The sequence below is a fragment of the Sander vitreus genome, chromosome 21, assembly GCF_031162955.1.
Source record: "Sander vitreus isolate 19-12246 chromosome 21, sanVit1, whole genome shotgun sequence".
Taxonomy (NCBI): domain Eukaryota; kingdom Metazoa; phylum Chordata; class Actinopteri; order Perciformes; family Percidae; genus Sander; species Sander vitreus.
This window is the reverse complement of record NC_135875.1, coordinates 12,788,351-12,813,191: the sequence shown is the minus strand read 5'-3', so window position 1 is coordinate 12,813,191 and position 24,841 is coordinate 12,788,351. Positions and strand designations below refer to the sequence as shown.

General features: G+C 39.9%; 2 protein-coding genes across 4 annotated transcripts in view; one reads left to right on the top strand and one right to left on the bottom strand.

Annotated features, from left to right (window-relative positions):
- Positions 1-4,128: 4,128 nt before the first annotated feature.
- LOC144536296 (cone cGMP-specific 3',5'-cyclic phosphodiesterase subunit alpha'-like) overlaps positions 4,129-24,841 on the bottom strand; it is a 29,024-nt gene continuing 8,311 nt past the window's right edge. Inside the window, exons 11-31 of the mRNA XM_078279357.1 lie at positions 11,898-12,050; positions 10,938-11,027; positions 10,642-10,782; positions 10,465-10,539; positions 10,256-10,320; positions 9,926-9,992; positions 9,653-9,700; positions 9,324-9,473; positions 8,825-8,968; positions 8,411-8,476; positions 7,938-8,093; positions 7,595-7,702; positions 7,062-7,171; positions 6,868-6,955; positions 6,679-6,779; positions 6,401-6,508; positions 6,177-6,240; positions 5,609-5,683; positions 5,432-5,515; positions 4,336-4,489; positions 4,129-4,215 (exon numbers count right to left, since the gene is read on the bottom strand). Of these exons, the coding sequence (XP_078135483.1) occupies positions 4,175-4,215; positions 4,336-4,489; positions 5,432-5,515; positions 5,609-5,683; positions 6,177-6,240; positions 6,401-6,508; positions 6,679-6,779; positions 6,868-6,955; positions 7,062-7,171; positions 7,595-7,702; positions 7,938-8,093; positions 8,411-8,476; positions 8,825-8,968; positions 9,324-9,473; positions 9,653-9,700; positions 9,926-9,992; positions 10,256-10,320; positions 10,465-10,539; positions 10,642-10,782; positions 10,938-11,027; positions 11,898-12,050 (2,088 nt within the window). The 3' untranslated portion in view covers positions 4,129-4,174. The remainder of the gene's footprint in view (positions 4,216-4,335; positions 4,490-5,431; positions 5,516-5,608; positions 5,684-6,176; positions 6,241-6,400; positions 6,509-6,678; positions 6,780-6,867; positions 6,956-7,061; positions 7,172-7,594; positions 7,703-7,937; positions 8,094-8,410; positions 8,477-8,824; positions 8,969-9,323; positions 9,474-9,652; positions 9,701-9,925; positions 9,993-10,255; positions 10,321-10,464; positions 10,540-10,641; positions 10,783-10,937; positions 11,028-11,897; positions 12,051-24,841) is intronic.
- rbp4 (retinol binding protein 4, plasma) lies at positions 19,729-22,289 on the top strand. 3 transcript variants are annotated; one of them, XM_078279050.1, is made up of 6 exons: positions 19,729-19,835; positions 19,942-20,062; positions 20,273-20,409; positions 20,565-20,671; positions 21,698-21,910; positions 22,086-22,289. In XM_078279050.1, the coding sequence occupies exons 2-6, from the start codon at positions 19,961-19,963 to the stop codon at positions 22,103-22,105; spliced, it is 579 nt and encodes a 192-aa protein (XP_078135176.1). In that variant the 5' UTR covers positions 19,729-19,835; positions 19,942-19,960; the 3' UTR covers positions 22,106-22,289. The 3 variants fall into 3 exon arrangements, with proteins under 3 accessions (XP_078135176.1, XP_078135178.1, XP_078135177.1); XM_078279052.1 differs by having other exon boundaries at positions 19,732-19,835; positions 19,960-20,062; XM_078279051.1 differs by having other exon boundaries at positions 19,750-19,835; positions 19,918-20,062.

Sequence of the window (24,841 nt, the reverse complement as noted above, 5' to 3'; positions counted from 1 at the left end):
TACATGTCACGAGTGTTTGATTTGCATATCTGTCACCATCTAAGTTTCAATCCCACCACTATCACTACGAATAGTCGTGATTGCTTCAATCCGTCAGTCAGTCAGTCCTCAACTTTGGTCCTGACTGTAATGTCTCCACGACTTTTGGCTGGGTGCCATGAAATTTGGTTCAGATATGTATGTTCCTTTTTGGATGACTTGTAATTACTTTAGTGATGCCTTAAATGTTCATCTAAAGCCAACATCAAGTCAAAATTTCAATTTTCCAAAACTTTGGTTTACTACCTTTTTCACAGCAGACATTTTGACTTGTCAAAGTAGGAAAAGCACAGGTGTTGCTAATACCATTAACGATTGCTGTCCCAGTCAACAGTAAGCCAGCATTCACAACACCTGAAACCAAAGCAGCTAAATGGAATCCTGCCATCATTAGTTTCATTATTCACACCTGTGCTTTTGCTTTGTGTTCAGCGCCAATTAGCAAAGATGTTAACAGGCCGATGAGAACATGATAAACATTACACCAATTTAATATGAGCATGTTAGCATTGCCATTGTGAGCACGCTGACGTTAGCATTTAGCTCAAAAGCCCCAGTGTCTAAGTACCGCATCACAGAGTTGTTTAGGAGTCCATGCAAGGGTTATACTTAAATCAAATAATTCATTCAAACTGAGGTTAACACAAATGAACAATGGAGGGGGTCAGCAATGCATGGCTTCGCAAACCAAAATAAAGTACTGCAGGGTGCACGTAAGCTGTAGGAAGGGGCCAGCTTTTATAGGCTAAGGACCCAAGGTGAGCTCAATCAGCTGCCGATTGGCTGCTGAGGTTGGCCAGGACCGCCTCCAGGACAGTTGGAGGGGTGTCACACACGGCTTTATACTCTTGTTTTAATATGTTAGAATTACCTAAACTTTTAGTTCTCTCTTATGAATTGAGTTGAACTGCACTTTGGATTTGGTACGTTTTCCAGAGTAGTACTCTTTCCTCTGCGAGTAAAAATTCTGTGTAATAGTAGTAACACAAAAGATTCAAGCACTCTGCTTTTACAAGATTAGCTTAAGATATCCCTCTGGCCAAGGGCAGATTGAAGAGCTGCCTTGACTTCAACTCACAGAGAAAGGAACTGCGTGAGGTTGCTGGGAGATTAAAGGCCTCGGCTTAAATAAATACAATTACCTCTTACTGTCTGTCTCGTTTTAACTTCTCTGCTTTCTCAGAAGAAGTAATGTACTGTGTGATTCATGGCAGTGTTTAGCTAACAGGTGGTTAAGTGTAGTAAACGGTGCACTGAGTAAGTAAAGCCTGTTGTTTATGAGTGGCGGTGGGATATAGTTTGGCCCCTGGCTATACTTGTACACCTGGATGCATTTTACAGTTGATCAGTTGTGTTGTCAACATTTTTTCTTGGTTAAAGATTCTTGCCTTCAACAACTTTTTAAAATATAAAGCTCCTCTTTCTGCCACATTTTCAGACATCAAAATACTCTCCTTGTATTAATAAAAAAGTAGAATTAGCTAGTTTAAAATTCTTAAAATTGCATCTACTCTTTCTCCCTAATTGGAAATCCAGAATATACTGTATGAATATATAGCTATTTAAATCAGTGTGACTGCTTTAACTGCTTCTACAGAGGGGGGCAGCTCTGCACCCCACTGACTAAAGACAGCAGGACACAGGATGCTGAAGAACATAGCCAGACAACATAGTTTTGAGCAGGGATCAGAACCAATCCACTGATCCTCTTTCCCCAGAGGCTCATCCAGCTTTGGAGCCTCTTAGATCCCTGCACGATATATGACTAAGAATGTGTGCTGTCGCAGCTAAGCCAAAGGTTTCTTAAGTTCGTTCTCTGAGTCTGTCTAACCTTCGTTAATTGTGGATAAAAAGTAAAGTATCACCTATTTACATACTGAGGAAAAAGTGATTCTCTCTGTTCTTACACTTTGATAAATTCTTTTATTTGCTTACACATATTACATCTCATGACACATACATACATAGTCATCTCATACATCAAATGATAGATTTCTAATGTTTGAAAGACAGTTGATGGGATAAGTAGAAAGTATACAGTGTATTATTTGATATCGCAAAAAAGGAAAAAGCGAGGGGTCATTCTTATCACTGGAGACAGAACTGGTGGTGTAACCATTCATATAAAATGTGTACAGCAGGAACGAGGAATGAGGTAAATTCATGGTCAAATAAATAAAACACATCACTTAAACAGTAAATGTGTTTGCACAGCTTTTCCTCCAGTGACCACAACAGCTCCTCACTTCACCTCAAAGCAGCGGCAAAGGAGTTTCCAGGTAGTCCCAAAGCCATTTCGATAGGATTAAGTGCCTTTGAGTGATGCACTGTTGATTAGAGGAGATGACATTGTGTAACAGGAAGTTGAGGGGGTGGCAACAAAGATGCCTGACCAGATCAAGTCCTGTTCAGGTTTACATGGAGATTCACACTGACAGGACATCAAACAACAGTTTGACATTGCGTGACTCACTGTTGCATCAGGGAAGAAAGAGACTTTGGCCTGTACCACCATAAAATCAATGATGCTATATCTGCATCTGCCACATCTGAAACACAAGTCGTCTGCATATACATACAAGGCTTTAGTAGCCTGCTTTACCTCTTCTGTAAGAAGGGTATTTAAAGTCTAATCGGTGTGGATCTCAAACGCTGGCTGGCAATCAGATCAAATCCTATTCAATCTTCTTACAAGAGAGGTGATCTACTGTTCCCTGTTTGACTGACTGTGACTCCTTACAAGAAGCAAATGTTACTGTACATCCTTCAAATCAGTTATTTTTAAGTTTACACAATTTACATTTTAGAATTTCTATGTAATAAACTATATGCATGTAAAATCATGCATGTTTAAAAGACGTTTTTGAATTGATATGGAATTGTAATTTTGCTCTAAACACTGGTGTAAATAAAATGCATGTTACTTTTTTTTATTTAGTTATTTTTCCAGGTCGTTGGACACAAGGACAACAGCTTACAGGTGTTTTTCAAAGCTGACAATAAAGTTGCACAAATTCAACACATTTTCTTGATGCCTGCATGTGATTTTACCGTGCATTTGTTCACAGTTTCCGAACGCCCAAGCTCGTCTCAAACTCTCCATCCGTGAAGACGGTTTAAGTACAAAATTGTCAGACGAAGAATTCCAAAAAAAAAAAAAAAAATTCTATATAGATAGATTGCATATTAAAATAAATATACCCTCACACAACTCATCAGCGCCTTTTGAGGTAAGGGACATCAGCCCTTGCTGATTGCACGCTGTCACACGCTGTATCTGAGTTTCAAAGAGTTGTCATATCATTAACAGACCCTTCACATTGCAGATTCCTGCTCTCGTGTTCAAGAAAATAATTCCACAACTCATGCTATTTGAACTCTTAACCAAAACAGACTTTTAACCCCATTCCTCTGATCCTTGACCCTGCCCACCCACACATGGCCTGCTGCTGCCACAACAGCAGCAGCTGAGTTGAGTGCATTGTGCACTACGTACAGAACTACTATACTGTGTGGTTATTACTGACTGTCAAAAGGAACTGTGAGAAAACTATTGCTTTGGCATGTATACACCCCACATGAAGCACATGCTGTCACCTAGTTGAGCTATTTATACTGAAAACTTTGACTTGGAACATTTGCTTACAGCATCTGAGCTTATCCAACCATGGATTAAACCATACATGTCATGAATATTTGAATTATTGCTATGTTAAACGGAAATATATGTTGTCCATGTATATATGTTTTTAAAGTTCATGGCTGTGTGGAAGGAGGAAGTTTCAAATACATCACGTCTTCTGAGTCAAAAAGGCTTCTCTTGCAGTCAGAGTCCCAACATTACTTCTTCTTGTTTCTGACTCTTCGATCCTTGGAGAATAGTTAGGCGGACTGCAGACCAGACCGCAGACCAGACCTGACTACACTAGACTAAAGTAGGCTAGACTGAACCAGACCAGACAGGCCTGGACAGCCCCTAACCAGAGAGAACTACGCTGGTGTAGATCAGACCGGACCAAGCTTGCCTAGTCAAGCCCCAACTAGACTAGATGACTAGTCAGACCAGAATAGGCTAGCGTAGCCTAGATTAGTCCTAACCAGACCGCATCAGTCCAGATCCAAGCACCGAAGGAACTTAGCAGATGGTGCAGGTTTTTGACTTCCCGTCGCCTCCAGCTAGTTAAACAGAAATAAAAGAGATGTATTAATACAGAATTATTATCATTTCTGAACACTTGATCTTCCATCAGGCCATTAACTGGACCAATATACATAGATTTAGATGTTTTGTTATACGTTTCTTGGCTCCATCCTCTTCCAGTTTCTTCTTCTGATCCTCAATGGCCTTCATCTTTGCGTTGTATATCTCAGCCTGCTCGTTCCAGTGTGCCCTGTTGTTGTTCAGACCGTCAAACATGGGCGTGATCTCTTTGTGGAACCTGGAGAACTCCTGATAAATAAACAAAAAAAGAAAAAAAAAACACTGGATGTCAGTAAGCACATTGTGGGATGCACAGAGGGAGAAGACCTTGCAGGAAAGAAAACTGTTGGTGTTGAAAATACATGATATGCCGCAGGGACAACCGCGACATGTTGATTTATATGGGTGTTCTTGTCCAAATACCATGGACAAACAGCTAGCTGACATTCCTCTTGGGGCCAGCTGGGTTCAACAGGTTCATCTCTATACATCCTGTTATGCACCCTAACATGGTTGAATCTACAACAACACCTCTGTAAAGCTAATAATAACAGTGAGAAATCATTTAACGCAATGGTCATTTTGTACGTTGTAGGAGTTTTTTATTTGTTAATTTAAGGGCATTATAGATCACGTGTACGTGCTGTTTTGTGTTCCTACAAAGTGCTCTATCTATTGATCCACACCTTTCTGACACAGTCTAATCGAAAACTGAACACAACAGGCTTTACAGATTAGTATTTACTGCACAGTCGGAGGGGAGCTTGAAAATCAGTATTATTGCCTTGAAAAAAGAAGTCACACTTTAAACTAGGGCCTTGGAGTAAGGTTAATGAATCAGTTTAGTTACTTTTGTAGTGCTCATGCTCTCTGAAAGTATCAAAATCGTAAACTGAACTAAATCAAAACAAGTCATGGGCAGAATATGTTTTTGTATGGTGCTTTGCTGCAAATCAAAATGAAATAGAAGCAGGATTAAATCGGTACACGTCTCTTAGACTGTGACTGTGTTTCAATTCCAGCAGTTACAGATGAATTGTTGCAACAAAGAGCACAGGCCCGACTCGCCCTTTTGCAAAATCCACATCTGTCTTTTTTACGCTTTGAGATCCATCTTGAAACTATCACCCTCACTTCATCAATTATAAAAATCATACTGCTCTGCTGTGCAGTGTGAAAGCTGTTCGTTACCTTGTACACAAATGAGCACACAAAGTCGATGAAACCACACTGCATCTTGGGTAGCTGTTCGGCACAGTTTCTGTCCATCATGGGCTGAGAGAGACAGAGGGGAGAGTTTCAGATGAAAAACAATCCTAAGAAATCAACAACAAAAAAAAAGAGGCACAAGAGGGGTATGACCCTTACAATTGGTTGTTGGTCCAAAACAGATCTCTCCAAATCTCCCTGTTCCCAGAATTCAGCAGCGACCATCAGAGCCACCTGGACAGAAACAGACAAGAGGAACAAATAATGATACAGGGGATTAAAAGACAAAGGGAGGAAAGTGGCGAATAAGTGGCAAAAAATATAGTAAACACATTTCACTCTCAGGACATTCTTTCATCCTGTAGGGGTTATTTTCAATATTTGTTCATGGACAAAGGCTTTTTAGCATTTGATCTCAAGGAACAACAAACACTGTAATACAAGCGTCCTATGGATGTCAGCTTGTTTTTGTTCATGGCTTTATACTTTCCTATTCAATATTCTAAGTAAAATAACTGCTGCCCTATATATGTTTTTTGGATGTAATACATCTGAAAATGATTGAGCTAGAACCAAACATATTTCAAGCTGAATAACCAGATCAGAGACTGAGGACAGGGAGGATAACATAATGCAATGTGTAGAATTCAACCAGTTGATTTTAGCAGAACAAACTGTGAAACTCTTTTTTTAATCAGCCCGTGTGAAGGCTGTGAAGGCCACCCACCTTGCTCTGTACTTCCCAGGGTTTGGTGATAGCTGACAAGTCACAACCTGTCATCATCATGGCCCTGGAGGTGAGAGACAGACAGAAAATCAGGGAGGACAAGATAACACCCTGCTACTGATGATGCAAGGGTCCGCTGTTTCAAAAGTCTTCTCACAAACACATTTCAGGGTAAACTCAACAGAATGTAGCTGTATTATCTTGGGCTTGAATCAGTTACATACATCACGATTTCCTTCCTGGTGGGGTTGTTGGAAATAAATTCAATGGCCTGCTTTTCTTCTGGCATCGGCTCGGTGGCATTCACAATGTTTTGGAACATGGTTCTCTTTCTGTGTGATGAGATGGCGGACAGTCAGACTAACTGAACTAAACAAATGACGCAAATTCATTCCAGAAAACCTGCTGAAGACAAACAGCTAAACGTTTAAGCAACACCAGCTATAGTCAGACAGTCTGTGGCTGTAGCATGGGAGCAGTCAGAGGATTTCAGAGAACCTACTTGAAGTAAAGGGCCAGATCAGTGGCGATGATGCAGACATCAAACAAGTGCTGCACGTGCTCAAACTGACGCTTCTGGAGGTTGCAGAAGATGTTCAGGGTCTGCGAGAGATGACAAAGAGTGGTCAGAATGTGTGTTCTTACATTTACGTCAGATTTGATTTTTTTATTGTCCAGTAACGTGTCATACCTCTTCAGCCATTAACGTCTTGCTGTACTCCAAATGGTGTCTCTCCATGATGGAAGAGCCATGAAGTTTAGCTAGAGGATGTGCACTCCTGCAGAAAAAAGAAAGAAAATAATGGCAAAATATATTTACACAGGTTTACACACGCACACATGCACGCACGTCCTCCACACACACAATAACATATTTTGACTTGCTTTGTCTGGTAGAGGTTGTTGGTCCCTCTGTGGTCAATATCGTGGCAGAAAGCAGCAGCCACCATGGCAAAGGCATCTAGATCGGAGTAGTACTTCCTCAGCCTCCCTGTCTGTAGGCAGAGGAGACAAATCATGGATTATTATGTGCAGGTGTCTGGCTGAGTGGTATAGATTGTGACCTATAAAAATGCAGTACCTGCTCAGAACACGATAAAACCATGGTCTCGTTTGTAGCACATTTAAATCTAGAAACTGCAAAATATTGGTCACCTTCAAATACTAATTTTAATTCTCTGCGATGCTCTCATTTCAATATACTTAATGTGAACATTTTACCTGCATTGGTGCGATTCTCAATTAACTTTATGATGAAATAAAGCATGTTATAAGCCTATATAGGTGGTTCACACATTCTTGTAAAACATAGAGGTCTGTTAACCTGTCACCACATGCGCCGTTGCTGTAGTGTAAAAAGGTATTAGCATATCCGGCTGTCTACAAAAAAACAGACAGCTGTGAAGTGGTGAAGTTACCTGCAGCAGGCAGAACATGGTGTGGCCTACATTGAAGCCGTGCCTCCAGTTGTGGTAGGTGATGGAACGGTAACCCTTCCTCACGGTGTACATCCACCTGGTCAATGTCTGAGAGGGAGAGAGGGAGGGTACGACTCAGAGAACAAGGTGAGGGAAAAAGAGACAGCAGAGGGCTTTCGGATGAGACGTGGCCATGACTCAAGCATCACTCAGATTCGTAGCTACAGCATCACACCTAGTTCTCTCTTCCCAGCAGAATAGACTCATATGCCCCGCCAGAAAGCGTTAAGAGCATCCTGTTAGGGCAGACACATCGAAGTCAGTGTCTGACTACGTGACTCACCTCTGGAGGAACTTTAAACTTTTCAACAACTCCGAGCTCAAAGAACATGCGAATGCCGGCTTTGATGAGGTCAAACTCTGATACGGGGAAGTCACTGAAGGAGAACAGGTACAGATTCTCTCCGTTGACGTTGTCAGCTGGCGGGCAGGTTGCTCTCTGATCAAAAACAAAACACAATTCACTCAGAAGACATCCATGAATCATTCAATACTGTCAAAAGTGCAGACGATTAGTCTCAAGGTAGGTAAACATAGAGAAAATGATTAACATTTTCCAATGAAAATGAAATGATGCTCTCTAAAATCCACTCTCAAAATCCAAAATAATGCAGATAATAAATGAAATAAGTGTGTATGAATGTACAAATTCATACAAACCTTTATGCTTTGATAAGTAAGTCATTGATAATGTTATGTGTCACAGTGTTTCATTTCACTGGAAGTATTTGTCCTGAAGGTTTAAACAAAACATACCAACAGTTTGTACAGGTCTTTCGGGTCGCAGTCTTCGGGGTCTGCGTCAAACTTCTCATTGGTGTTCTGGTTATAAAAGAGAGAACAAGGAGTTATGATTTACATTGAAACCATGAACATTCTGCCATCACCTACAGAAAGGAACAGCTTGAATTCGTAGGTTGGCGACAAAAAGCAGAAAACCTCAGGTTTTCAAACACTTCAGACAAGTGCTCCAAGCAGTAACTGCTGTTGCATTGTCTCCTCCAGACCTTTTCTTAGCCCTGCTATTGGATGACTGCTACTCAAAAAGCTATTCATGGCGCATTAATATTTAACTGCTTTTAATCCCAGCTCGAGTGGCCTCTTGATCTAATGCAAACAAAGGTAGGCTTCTGGAAGGAAAATGTGGAGCAAAGTCAGGTTGATACTGACCAGAATGGACTGCAGCTCATCTTTGGTGCACTTGGTCTGGTACATGAGCATCTCCTGGGCGATGTCTTTCCTGTACTCCACACGGTTCAACCTGTCATAGGTGTCGCAGACCAGCACTGACCAACCCAAGAACTGAGTTAGGGCCTGGCACAAACGAGAGTGAGAAGGAATGAGAGAAAAGAAACACATCCAAACCAAAAGTGACTTAGCCACGCCCCCTTGTATCACCCTGACCTACTTCTAATTATTGTTATTACCTCATTAACTTAGCTAATGAATGTGGCAAATATTTCTATATGCTTTTATTTACTTAGCTGGCACTACAGCAAACTCCATATCTCAAAGAATTCTGAAATTATCCTGCTTTTTTTTTACAGCCTTTTCTTCATTTATATGCAAATGTATGCATCGACACAGACGACAACATTATATCCCAAATGAGACATGGTATATGATGGAGACAGCTAGAAAAAATAGAGAGAGAATGCATGGTGCTGACCTCAGTGATCTGTTCATCGTGTTCATCAAATGGCTTGCCGTCTTTCCGGTTGAAGAAGGTGGCGATGCCCACAATTTCTTCCTTCTTGTTGACAATGGGCAGCGACAAGACGTTCTTGATGATAAAACCTGTGTCATCCACAGCCGTTTTCTGAAAGACATTGAAATTAAATATTGAAACCATGTAATCAGACTCCATTCTTCCTGAATACGGGCATCGAAAAAGGTATGGTATCGAAATCTGCATATTAGACAGGTAGGGCCGTCATGCATATACTGGTGTGTATTGTGTGTGTCCTTTTTGTGGATGGACAGTAAAAGTCTCCTCACCTGGAACATGAAGAAATCATCTGCAGCCACGTTCATCATGTTGCAAATCTGCAGGCAGACACATTAAAAACGTTAAAGTCCGGCGCTTTGCTATGAGTATTCATTACTTTGTCAATGTTACTCACTTTGTTTCACTACATTCTTATGTTACTACATTAGATGCTGATATGTCTCTGTGACCCATCCACAAGTCAGCTCTCCTCTGTCTTTATGCTTTCATAATTGTAATGATTCTCATAATGAACTGCCTTGCAGCATTGGTAAAAGACTTACAAAGCCATTCTCTGCAACGTAGGTCGGTAGGCCGCTAACTAGAGCCCAGTGATCTGCAGGCGGACCACTGAAAAAGCGTGAAAGAGAGAAACATGCTGAGTTGTGGGAGATGGAGTGAGCTAGTTATTCTCTGAGAAGAAAGTTAAAAGGTTCTGACTCTCCAGAATTGTCTGTGGTAAAGCATGCATGTTTCATGCATTCATTTGTGCGAGTTCAGACTCTTACTAAAACTAGGTCAGGACTTTTATTTAAAATGCGCTAAAATTCTTTAGGCTGTATTTTGAAATGTGTTGTATTAGAATGAGGGCATTTGTAGCTACTGCTGCTCACGGTATGACTTTGATTTCTTCTTTGTCTTCCAGGAGGTAGTCAATGATCTTGTAAAAGATGACTTCCTGTATTAAAAAAGCAGAAGCCAATCAGAAACGATTGATTCATCTTCTAACTACATCAGACAATAGAAAAGTTGAGGTGAGTAGGATTTAGAGTACTACACGTCACAACAATGGAATTAACATGGAGAAAAATAAGTTTGTTACCCTGCCATCTGGTGTTTTTGGTCCTTTATAGGGTTCCACATCTCCCAGTTTCACCGGCCATTCATCATAGAATTCCTACAGGAAAGAAAAATAGACAATAAAAGTTATTTATGCCGGTAGCCATGAATGCCATCTATTCAATCCAGTGTGTAAAAGTGAATATTCTGAAAGACCAACCTTCTCTTTGGTCATGTCCAACAGGCCCACCGAGTATCGTTCGCAATTTAGATAGATCCTTACAGTGTAGAGTGCTTTGTGAAACTGTCTCTCAATGTCTGTCAACTCCTCAAACACTTTACTGGCCGACCACAGCAGCACCTATAAAGGGGAAAAATAGCGATGAATGGGGCCGATTTATTGTTTAGCTATGGCATTTAGTATGAGCTCGGTTCAGTGCATTGGAAATAACAGGTAGGCTAACTAACAGGGGACAGAGTAGTCATCAGTGCCTCATGATGGGAGGTTCAGTTTACCTGACTCCTTCTGGACTCCACATTGAACATGTAGTTTGTGTAATGCTGCAGGGCGATGACTTGGGCAAAGTTCATGTACTTGTGGAAGAGCTAAGGACCAAATGAGATTAAAGGTTTTATCAATACACAACAGCAGGTTTAAGACTGTGGCAGATGTGAACTTTTTTAAGTACGGCTCCATGTTCATGTCCATGTTCCATCCCCAGCAAAGTTTTGATGGGTGTATAAAATATGTATCCTAAGAATGAAATTTAGATATTGAATTTACAATATTGACATTTTTGTTTACATTTTAGATATGTGAAGAGAAAGAGAAGTATACCAGACATTATAATGCATCTTAGCAGTTTAAGCATTTGCCCTGTGCATCATTTCTGCCATGTCCTCTCCTTACATCTCTTCACTCTCTTTTTTCAGTTCCTGTAAATCACCATTATAACCTCAGAAGTCACATCATGAACATAATTCCAATCTGACCCAGTTGATTATTTAAGGAACTGTGCCTTGGTGTGAGTTTACTGCGTCTGAATAATAAGACACAGCAGTGAATGTTCTTTGATATAGACCACAGAGATAATCTATTCCCAGCATTTAATTGGTATGCCTTTATTAAAGTTGAATGTTTAAAAGCAACCAAATCAAGTCAGTCAGGTCTGATTGGCTCCCACTGACATAATTGGAGTGTTTTACACCCTACTGAGATGTAATTACAGCAATAACCTGTATTAAGTTGCTAATTTTAAATGGCATAGCACAGGCTTTTTAAAGTAGCACACAAGCAACTATGGCGTGGATTTTAGCTGCTACTTCTTAAGCCAAAGACAACCTAATTATAATAATATTCAATGGTCATGTTCAAGTTCAATTTATGAATGAGTGTGAAAAATACAACCCTGTTCCAGCTTACTCAGTAAATCAGTATGGATAAAAGTGAAGTAAAGTTTAAGTGTGTATTCTTACAAGCACATCCTGATCAGTGAACGCGTCAGCTCCTATTTTGTTTAGTGCCATGCAGACTCCAATGCACTCTTTGTCAGCGACCAGAGGGAAACTGAGCATGCATTTAGTCTTGTATCCAGTCTGTTTGTCCACAAAGTCACAGAACTTTTGATTCTGTATCGGGAGGGGGGGGAAAAAAGAGTGCATATCAGGTACAACAACACATTCACAATCACACTGTTCATTTCATTCTATGCTCATTCAGTGTTGTTTTCACATGCTCCTTAATTGCCTGAAAGATTCATAATGCATCTAACATGGACTTTTTCCAAATAGAGGACACTATTACTTTTAAATAAATAAACTGTGTTGGCTGTTTATTCAGAAATCAATATTCTTTTATTGGCTACACTTTGCAGCAAAAGACATGTATGCTGCATTCCAATTTGTCAATGGACAAGATGGGTCAGTATAGCATGATATTCTTCAGATGACTATTTTAATAATCCAACTGATGAATAATGGTGCTGGTAGGCATGGACACATGACAATAATCATAAAACACAATTCTGATATCTGCTGAGTTTTCAAAAGTATTGTTGCATGCTTAAACTGACGCTTATGAAATAAGTCATACAATATATGAAATCATAAAAATGCCCCTCCATGTTTTATCACAAATTTTGACATTTGAGTTGCCTATTATTCTATCTAAATACATTTCAATATCAATATTTGAAGCTATTTTAATTTCACTTAATGTCAAAGCAACACTAGCAAGGACCTCGCCATGTATGTTAGGCTATAAATAAATATAGGTCGACCAAACTGAAAAATGATGTCGATTTTAACAGATCCACAGTGAATAGAAACATGTGTGGTGGTAATTTATTAATATGTCCCAAATGTGGGAATCTGATGCTGTGCAGATTCAGGACAACTTAGCGAGGAGGATTTGCGAATAGCCTCCACAAATACTTCAGGTAACAAATTCAAGATTATACACACAAACAAAAAAAAATGTTTAAGACCCACCAAGGATATAGAGACAATTTTCACTAACACCATCACAAAAACAAGGACGCATCAGAGTCACGCACACGAAACTTGCTTGCAGAGCGCGCGCACTACAGCGCGCGGATACTTCATTAGGCTACTTCTCACCTTTGAGACGTCAGGAACGTTCTGTGGCTTTTTGGAAAGCGCGGTGAAACCGACGACACCCATATCGAAAGGGAACACAATTTCAGCCTGCGGATGAACCTTGTTCATCTCGAATTTGGATGTTGCAGTCACGTCAAAGAGGCTAGTGGCGAGCTCAGGTATTCCGTTTCTCGCCCTGCATAAGTAAAAACTGACCCGGTCGGCCTGTATGATCAGGGCAATTCTTTGCAACACTTTGTGAAGGGACTCCTCCATGTCTCCCTGTTTCTGCAACTCCTGGACCAGCTCGAAGATGATGGCAGATTCTTGCACAGAGTTAACATCCTTGAAGGAAGCGGTGTCTTTGATTTCAAGAGTTGCAGAAAAGGCGGCGGTCAGCGCTTCAGCGCGCAACTTCTTATCAAAGTATTCTTTGGCGAACTGCGGGTTGTTCTCCAGGTATTTCTCCACGCTATCCTTGTCTGCCATTTTGAACTCGAGTAGTGCTGTATCCCCGTCCTCTTTTCACAAAAGCATCACCTGCAGGGCTATGTAAAAATGGAGAGGGAAACTGTGCTGTGGCCTACAGGGTTGGGTGGATCAGTAGCATTCTCCTCCACGGTCCCCGAGGGAGTAACTAACACATTCCCGTGTCCACCGACAGACTGGGAATAGGAATAGGACAGGAGTGCGGTTTAGAGGCTGAAAGGATCAAAGTGGCCGCTAATTCATGTGACGTCATGACATTAAAACCCCTGCTCTAAGCGTCCTTAACCCGCAAATCCCAACGCTGATCATTATATATCGGGCAATACAGGAGAGAGTGAGACTATTGTCAGGTCAAATGCCAGGTTGGATGCATGGGCTACATCAGGAGAGGATGTGAAAGGATGGAGAGGTAAAGACCAAAGACTAACAGCTATCCTAAAGTGTAATCCCAACGATTAATAAGTACACAATTTGTGCAAGCAGAAGCCATTTTATCAGGTTTCCTTGCAAACCTCCTAGAGGGCCAACCCTGCATTGGGTACTGCTGTTGCTACAGAGGAGGAAAAGCCTAAATAGTGTCAGCCACTGGCAGCGATCGTGTTCAGAGCTGTAATGGTAATGGTAAATGTGTGGAGTCTGCCTGTGTGCTCTAATTAACTCCCCATAATCATGGAGGTATCAGTCCTAGAACTGGAAATTGGCCAATTACTTGGACTTGGACGTCTGGGAACAAGGCCCTAAACAAAGATGGCTGGCTATTATTAACTGAGTGCTCTGTCTGGTTAGCTGCTGGCAGGTTGGCAAGACAAGGAGCTTCCCACTATTTTTTGCCTGGGGATTAAGGCAAGCTTATCAAGGGAGAACTATAAAAGGTGTGTGTGGATGTGAGGCATTGTGGAAGTGAATAAGAGGAGCCCATTTCATAGTGGGAAAAACTGTACCAGTGTGCTTGATAACAAAGACAGGCAAGACAAATGTAATGATGAATAATTACATATTTCTGATGTCATTATCTGATTATAATTGCAGTATTTTGTTTTTATTATTTATTGTTTATTTTATTTATTGGTATGACTTTTTAAAGAAGTTGTTTTTGTGTTGTTGTTGACATTTTGTGTTTTTTGGTACCTACTAAATTGAGACTATGTAACAGCGGCCAAGTAGCAGGATTTCTTTACATTTCAGTTATATCACAGAAATGCTGACCCCATCTATGATATGAGCCTGTTCGCAACCTTAGATCCTCAAACGGTGCCCTTCTAACCGTCCCAAAGTCAAGGCCTAAAAACAGCGGTGATCGTACCTTCTCCGTCAGGGCACCTCAGCTTTGGAATAGAGATGATCCGATACCATTTTTTGCTTCCTGATACCGATTCTGATACCTGAACTTGCGTACCGGCCGATACCGAGTACCGATCCAATACCAGTGTGTCATATATTTTATGTTTTAACAACTGTATACTACTATCCCTGTATGGATGTGATATGATTTCTATCTTTGTTGTCAGTCTGGCTCAGGTTAAACTCTTTGTGAAACATGAACAATGAATGCCACAGAGCTTTCTTTTATTATGCAGCTTGACAGTCAGTTATAACGGAAAAAGAACATAAATAAAACTACTTCAACATAGATTTTCTTTAGGGTTTTATTACGTGGTATCAGATCGGTGCATAAACTCCAGTACTTCCCGATACCAGTATCGGTACATCTCTACTTTGGAACAACCTGCCCGAGGAGATAATGCTTGCTGAATCAGTAACTTCTTTTAAATCACTTATTGAAACACATTATTATAGACTTTCTTCTATGTGATGTCTTTTTTTTACCCTATCATCATCATTCATTTTATTTATTTTTCATTTGAACTCTCGTTTAAAGGTGGCCCAGCTTCTATTTTCACTATTGAAATGATGTGTGTGTGTATATATATATATGTGTGTGTGTGTATGTGTAATCATTTGTATGTGCTTTTGTTTCTTCTGTCCAAGCTATTGTTTTTAAAGGTGCTATACAAAGTTTATAATTATTATTATAAATATTAAGCCAGTTGCTCACTTACGACCCACAGAAGTGTGTGGTGGTGTCTGTATCTGCAGAGACCCTGCCCTCTGCCTGTATTTTCTCATTTTGTTGTGTTCAGGATGTTTCTGGGTGTCAACCTCTATAAAAAACGTAGCAACCAGGTGCCATATCATAAGCACACATCCAATTAGAAGCTACGATAATGGCAGACACAGGGCCGAAATAAATGCAAATATAGCGAGGCGAAACGCCAAGGGGACAAAGCTCGTTCCAAGATGAAAGTGAATCTGGGGTTGGCTTTAACCCTATGGCGAGGATGGGCCAACTTTGAATGTTATTTACAAAGCGCAACAGATAAATCCTACTCATTCTGCCTTTGAAGACACCAGTGGTCGACCTGACTGAGAGCGAGTGGAATGGGACCATATGCTGAAAAACAGTCAGCAAACCGACTCAGTAATAGCCTGGTCCTACCATACTCTCGTACATTTCATTTGTACAGAGTCTGGCATCTCTCCATTGACAAGTGTTAACTTCCTTGAAGGCAGGTACTCTGTTGAAGTTTAAAACTATTGGATCCACTCTGGATCTGCCATAACCGATCACTAACGTTTGGTCGTGACATCGGTTTAGCATCGCTAGCGTTCGCCTTAGCCAACTCCTTCACCACTAACGGAGCGAGCTGGAAAATCTAACTTTTCCCGAACCCCGTGGGGAGGAGGGCCACAACATCATGGCCACCAACAAAACTCAGCAAAGATTGTTCTTGCTAGGGCTTTAACTTCTGGTTATTCAGCAGCGTTGCCACAATGGACCGAATGGCTTCACTCGCATCTTTCTCCGCCGCCATTACGACTAGCGCACGACCTCAACGTCATCGTTCTCAGCTACTCACTCTGTTCGCTGATTGGACCGGTAAAGATTTGACCGGAGAAAACCCCAAGAATATACCACAAACCCAGACGTAGTAGGGTGTGCAGTGAGATTACATATTTGGGCCATATTATTGCAAATGACCTGTCTGATGACGAGGATATCTATAGGCAGCGTCTGAAGCTGTATGCTCAAGCGAACATGCTGTGTCCTAAGTTTAGCATGTGCTCTGTATCTGAGTGTATTGTACACCTTTGTATACTGCCTACCTGTGGTGTCGTTATAAGCAAGGCAGCATTAGAAAACTCATAGTGGCTTATAATGACAGCATGAGGCTGCTGCTGAGAGCTCCAAGAAGCTCCAGTGCAAGCCATATGTTTGTCAGTGTCGGGGTACCTACCTGCTCTGCTGTTTTACGTAACCTGATGTATAGATTTATTTTATTTAAGGGTATCTGAGTCAGAAAACGACTTAATCGCTGTTTTGGCTAACCCTGTATGCAGTTCTGTCAGATTTTCTTCCAGACTGTGGAACCATTGGTGAACATGTCTGTATGTTAGACACTGAACATTGTGGAAGGCTCTGTATTTTTTTCTTCTTTTTTTTCTCTTTATGTTTTTACTCTGTGTGTTTATTATTGTGATATGTATCCCCCTGGGTCTGAAATAAAGAATAAAGTAGTACTGAAGGAAAACGACAATGGAGCCGAAAGGAGGGCGGAGCCAGGCTAACTCAGTAATGCCAGTCACACAACAATACAGCTGCATTGTTGAGAGCATCTTGACCAACTGCATCACCGTATGGTACGGCGGCACTACTGCTATGGACCGCAAACACCTGCAGAGAGTGGTGAAGACTGCAGGGAAGATCACCAGGACTCCACTGCCCTCTCTGCAGAGCTTCTACCATCACAGAGTCCACAGGAGAGCCGCCTCCATCCTCAAAGACCCCACCCATCCCCAGCACGGACTGCTCACATTTCTACCCTCAGGCCGGAGGTACAGAAGTGTTAAATGCAGGACCTCCAGACTAAAGAACTCTTTCTTTCCTGCTGCCATCAGACTCCTAAACAGCCTATAGGAGTTTATATTTATAACTGTACTCAACTGTTTACTGTTATTATTATTATTATTATTATTATTATTATTATTGTTGCTTTATTTTTTACTTGCTGCCTTTTAAAAAAAAAAAAATTTCGTATATTTGTAGTATATATTGTAGATTTTACATTGTTCGGCATTCTGTGGACAGCAAAGGAATAATTTCATTGTACAGGGAAACATGTTTCCTTACTGTGCATATGACAATAAAACTTTGAACTTGAACTTATATATGAACTTTAAGTTTGCTAGCATTGACTAACATTAGCCACCATATGCATAAGCTACTGGTCATAACAGACCACATAAGGCTATATCACCAAAACACTAGTGCGTTAAACTGAGATTATTAAATGAAATATTCATTTGTAAGAGGAACTATGTGATAGTGCGTGTTGCATAGGTGCAAAGCCTTAATTTGGACAATGGATGAAAAATTCCCAAACTTAAACCCTATTTATAGTACAAGCCCAAAAGCGGTGTTTTTAGCAATAAGGTCTTTGGCCCAATCCCACATTTGGAGGGGGAACATTTGGGATATGGAGTTACACACCCCATCAACATGAAAAACTGACTCCTGCTTAAAGCATGGCATGTACCACTATACAGCCCACAATGTGAAAAGCATGCACAAGCCTGGCACTGTAACGTATAGTTTCTTGGCCAATCTTCATGATTATGAAACGTTGCCTCTGGCCAAATTCCAGCTGCTATTATTTCTGCTGAAAATGAGTGATTGTGCTGTTTTCCACTGACTGGGGCTTTGGTTATGCAACCTGCAGATGTTTGGCTGTGCTCTTTTTATTCAACAAAGCCCTCAGAGGACTTGCTACATGAGCTCAGTGCATAATAACAGCATCAATTTATAAAAGTCTGCCACAGCAGATTCAAGTCAGATGAAATACAGACCTGTGTTAGAGAGAGTAGTTACCATATTTCTCTCAACTTGCATGTACTGTAAATTATGATTCAACTGTGCAAACCTGGAACAGCAGAATAAAACAAGTCAGAAACATTTACAGTAACTGTTGTTAAACCCTGGTCTTCTTGGGAAAACAGCATGTTTTTATTTTTTTGAAAATAAAGAGGTTCTTGTACACAGGAGTGACATGACAACATCATTATGGGAGCCATTTGCTTTAGCTGGCTGGGCTCTCTCTCTTTTTTGTAGACACACGTACAGAAGTACACGTGTGTTTGTGCACAAGCCTTTTTATCTACCTTTGCATATTATACCATCGTCATTGACTGGTGTTTGAAACTCCAGACTTTGTGCTTAGAGAATATGTGATTATCTCTCTTTCACATTGATTATTTACTGTTTAAAGTGGACTTGAGCACTCTGTCGTCCATTTATACAAACAGTGCTGGCCGATATTAAATAGCCCCTTGACAGCATAATTAAGTTAACAGTTCATGCAATCATATGGTGGAACTACTGAAAAGTTCTTTTGGGTAAATAAGAAGGGAGAAAGGTCTGGAACATGCATTTAGTACAATCCCATTTTTTTCACACAAAAAGGGGGGTTCAGTTCATGCATGCAAAAAAACATTTCACTTAGATTTATGATGTTTAAGTGTAGTTTTATGCCTATGTGTGTGTATACAAAATATACGGAAATGTATCCCAACATTAGCCACTTAAAAAAAATACCAAATTGTGGCTAATTCGGGAACAATCTTGCTCTCATATTTAGTTTTTACACTGTGCTCTCATTGTATACTTTCCTTCCATTTTCATTTCATTTCTTTTTATTTCATCTTTATTGTATTTTTAATAATCATGTAAATCTGTATTTTTATTTGTAACCAAAAGCCCTACTAGGGACAAGTGTCGAGAATTAGCTTCGGCTGAAAACACTATGATACATACATCAGATGACTGTTGAAGTTTATCTATGTTTTTTTGTATCTGTCCCTATCTAAATAAACCTTTAAAAAAAATAAAAATAAAATACCTTTAAGTGTGAAATAAAAGTGTGTTTGTATCCACACAAGCATTGTAAAGCTTGTTCCAGATGGTCCTCTTGGCTTTGCTAGCGGTTGCTTTTATAAGACCAAGAAAGCCTCAGCAGTTCTGACAGTTTTGGGCGTGGGGTACAGAGGGGTGGTGGGCCAAATGTGCAAAACACACAAATCAGTATGACTGGGGCCTGCAATTATGTAAATGTTTGTCCAATGGAAGGCCCGCTAGCTGTGGGGAGAGCAGGGGAGGTTCAGATCTCCAGAAGTCATTGTGCAATACTAGCCAACTCTATATATAAGACCACAACTATGACAAATAAAACAGGATTTCTGTGAGCTCTCCACTTCGTTTCGTTCGATAAACAGGTATGCATTGACAATGGACTTGTTTTTTAGCTTTTTATTTTAAAGTAAATGATTGGTGCTTTTCCAAAATATGTTTTTTAAGCTATCTTGATTCCTTCATTTAAAGTGTTTTTGGTGGTGGTAGAATGCTGCGGTACATTGTGGCCCTCTGTCTGCTGGCTTTGTCCTGGGCCCAGGACTGCCAGGTGGCCAACATCCAGGTCATGCAGAACTTTGACAAGACCAGGGTGAGTTGGAAGATTTATTTATCTCTATCATCATATTTATACCTGCTTTGTCGTATTATCTTCAGAGGTTATATTGGTTAGAGATATATTGGAATATTATTTCTGTTTAGATTTTGTGTAATACTAATTTGACTGTTTATGAATATATTTGCTTTTAATGATAACAATTGAGGAGTAAAGTGGACTCACACTTGGATTTCTTTCTCATAGTATGCAGGTGTTTGGTATGCCATAGCAAAGAAGGACCCAGAGGGTTTGTTCCTACTTGACAACATCGTGGCCCAGTATACTATCGCAGAAGATGGCAAAATGACTGCCAGTGCTAAGGGCAGAGTTATCATCCTCAAGTGAGTTCTGTTCTTCACTGTGAAGGCTCACCTTTCCCCCCACTTCAACTTTGAATTTGTGCGACTTACAGCATGTTCGATCGTTATATCAGTATGCTTATCTCCTCCATTTTGCCTCAGATCTTTCATAATATCCATCTCTTTTTGACCACTAGCAATTGGGAAATGTGTGCCGACATGTTGGCCACCTTTGAGGAAACCCCTGATCCTGCCAAGTTCAGGATGAAGTACTGGGGAGCTGCAGCCTACCTGCAGACTGGAAGTAAGTTGTGAGACATTTAATCCTGAACACTAATAGGACCTAACTTGAAATAAATTGACAACTAATTCAAGACAACTAATGTATGACCAGACAGCGTATTATTAGCTTTTGGCATTGTCAGTTGGGAGTGACTGATATTACATTGCAAAATGGATTGTTGACCTTTAGAGAACTGTTTAATTTAATAATCAACTGCAGCACTTGTTTCATTGTGACCCTGAAAAATGAATCAAACCAAATGCTTACCAGGAAATGTCATTAAGTGTAACTTTGACATCACATTAAGGCTTAGTATAGTTATTTATTAATTAACTAATTAACTATTATATTAATTAATTAAGTGAACTTCAATTTTTTTGTATCAACTGTAGTATGACCCATAACGATTACCCATATGTTTGCATCAGCTGTTGACTTGGTTATGCTGTCAAGGGACTCTTATCCTCCAGCACTTTGTTTGTATAACAGGCCCATAGACAGGAGGGTTGGAAAGACCCCCCCACCCCTCACTGCCAAAGGTCCATAGTTTAAGTTGGTTAGGGTTGTTGTAATAAACAAGTGTATTTTTAAATAACGACTCGAATATATGGTTGACAAAGTGGTCATGCTCACAGAAAACAATCAATGTGAAAGAGAGATAATCACATATTCTCTAAGCACAAAGTCTAGAGTTTCAATCACCAGTCAATGACGATGGGGGATTGGGATGTGCGAGTTATAGCTAAAAAGCGCTTGTGTACTTCTGTACGTGTGTCTACATGTGTAAATATAAAAGTAAAATCTTTTTTTAACGTTAAAGAGAAATTTACCTCAATTGTAACTTAAACAGTAGCATTTATTGTGAACAAAAACACTTGCCATATACAAAACATCAAAGCACCTCTGACACATACAGTGTGTAGTAGACGTTTTTGGCTTCACACTTACCACGCAAGTTTAGAAAACAGTTCACAAATAAAAGATGGTTTGGTAAAAAATCTAAACTCTCTCTCTCTCCTCCTTACACTCTCCCTTCTCTGCTCTCAGACGACGACCATTGGGTGATTGACACTGACTATGATAACTACGCCATCCACTACTCCTGCAGACTAGTAGACTCTGACGGCACTTGCCTGGACAGCTACTCAATGATATTCTCTCGTAATCCGACCGGTCTGAGGCCAGAGGACCAGCGCAACGTCCACCAGAAGAAGATGGACCTCTGCCTGCTGGGCAAATACAGACGCGTTGCACACACTGGTGAGTTCAACTAAGTCGTCATTTGTTTATGATAAACTGCACAGTAAAACAGCCTTAATATCACCAATATTATTACAGCTGTTAACATTTAGGCTTTCATCATATATCTTTTAAGACATATACTGTGTTTGTTTTTTTTGTAGTAAGCTAAATGTTTGTCATCTTTCCACTGCAGGTTTCTGTGACAGCAGCTGATCTGTTGACACTCAGAAAATGTCTTTTTGAAGCACCCACCTTCGGGACAGTGTGTCCCTCCCTTCTGCATGTCTTAGACTGAATCCTGAAGTTCTCTCTCCTCTCTCTGTCTTTCCTTTCTGTCTATCCTAAAAGGGAATGTAGTGTGTTCTTTAAAAATAAACTCAAAATGGTGACCTATAAACTGTCACATTCACATGGCTAATAGTGCAAATAGAAAGAAAAGATGACAGCTAACACAACTTGAATGATTATATATATATAAAAGCTTTTTGTGTTATAGGTGGGCGTAAATATCTAAAACTGTGTCTGACTTTTATCTAGTGCCACCAGCAGGTACAAGTTTTCACTCATCCAACGAAATATCTCAACATCTGCTGGAGGAATTTTGTACAGACGTTCTTGGTCCCAGATGATGTATCCAAATGACTGGTGATCCCCTGAGCTTTTCTCCAGCTCATTGCAGTTTTAGTGAAATGCCTCAACAACCATTGAATAGAAAATTGGTACAAATAAGACATTCATGTCTGCCTCAGGACGAATTGTAATCACTTGATTACTTAACTTTTCATGTAGCGACAAATACATGCTTAACATACCTGCAAAACTAATGATATTCCCATCAACCTCAGCTGCACTTTGTGTTTACGCCTAATTAGCAAGTGTTAGCATTCAATGAATAAGGTGAACATTATAGCTGCTATACAGCAGCATGTTGGCATGCTGACATAAGGATTTAGCTCAAAGCACCACTGTTCTTATCAGCCTCACAGAGCTGATAGCATGGCAGTTTCTTTCACAGCTCATCTTTTAGCACCACATAATCTAATGGATCACAAGGGATTACAAAAACTGACAAAATGTTTTCTATGTGAATACGTTGTTACTTTGCAGATTATGCTGAAAATTAATTAAGTGGAACACAAGAATGCGTTTCATCAGCTTGATGATAAATGGAATACACTAATGCCTAATTCTTTTAATATCAAAGTAAAGTGAACAACACAAAGCCATGACACTCTAAGCTCATTTTAGTCCGTTTAGTAATTGAGCAAAAGTTCAAAAGACTTTTGGCCCTGAAATACACTCTGTGACAAAAAGTACACAAAGAACTGTCGTGTTGGAAGGAGATTTAAATCTTTATTGCACACTTTTGTACAGTACAGTGCATGGCAAAACAACTTTGGAGCACATGATTAGAATAAAACAAAGATGACTAAAAACAAAAAACACCCACAAAATGGACAAAAGTTGGCCTAAAACAATGTTATGTAAAATCAAAACCGATCTAAAAGATGACAGTGTAGCAGTGTCTGTCGATCTTAAGTCCATCTAGTCACATTGCCAAGATAGCAGGAATAAGAGGGCAACTTAACCCCCTATCCCCTGCCGAGAGGACCTTTGCTAATCCCCTTCCTTAAATAGTTGAGTATTAAGAGAATTAACTCATGCAATCTCATTCCTGCCTCACAGGGCTGCCAACTTTTAAAAGTGAAGGTTGAAGTGAGCTACACTCAAACAGGGGAGAATACATGGACAATGGTGTGTTCGTTTACGGTCTAGTTAGGTTTAGGCAAATCAAACGTTAAGGTTGGAAAAAGATGTTGGTCATGGTTTGTCCAACTGTCTGCAACACACTAGACAGAGAAACACCACCACACTTTATAATGGAACTGGGGATTTATAGGCAACACATTGCAGACCAGTTTATTCCACAATTATGACTATGAATGTAGTCAAGAACACAAAAACCTTAAACAAAGACATTTTTCCCTATTATTTTGTCCTACAACTCAATACTGACAAAATGGCAAATAACCATCGCTGCTTAGGGGTAATTTCTTTTTCTTCAGAACAGTGAAAATGTTACACACAAACACCAAAGGTATGAATTACATGAACTAGGAGTGGAGGAACAGTGTGTTTACAGCTGGTTAATCAATAGAACATCCTGTATTAGGCAGGTTTGTAAACTTTCATACAATACAATAAGGTACATCCCATGATGATACAAGAAAAGGCAATCATAAACGCAGAACATTGAACAGTAATACATAATTATCTTTGCTTATATTTACGGAAAATAAAAGCGCTCATCTAAAAAGACAGTAACCTCACTTATAAAAAAAACAAACAACCCAAGAATAAATAATTTCATCAAACACAAAAATAAAATTCACTAAGAGCTTCGGAAATAGAAAAACTGAAACATATGCAACGGACGCAAAAAGAATGAAGCAGGAAGACCCCAGAAATTTGGAAGGACTATGATCAGATCAATCTTTGGCCTGATGGTATTCTAAGGGCAAAAAGAACAGGACTTTTTTCTTTTTTTAAAATTGTCACTCTCATATAGCATGAAACAGACTTTTAAATAGTTTTAAGATGATGAAATATGCAGCATTTTAAAAATGTCCCTTCATTCCCATACATGTATATATTTTAAGTATGATATGCATTTACTAATAACTGAGGTATTCCAGCTGTTTGGATTTCAACCCACTCTGAGGCAAAAGATCTATTTGAATATCTGTTCTGGAGTGAAGACAAAAAGCTTATTGCAGTGTTACCACAAACCTTGTTTATAGAAACTGCACACTATCATGCTTGGAACACAACTATGTCCTAGTATTGAATGTATCAGAAATTTGTTTCCACTGATCATTATGACAGCAGGGGCAGTATTTTACTCACCTTTGTTGCTCACAGAAGTACTGCGTTTGTGGAATCAGTGTA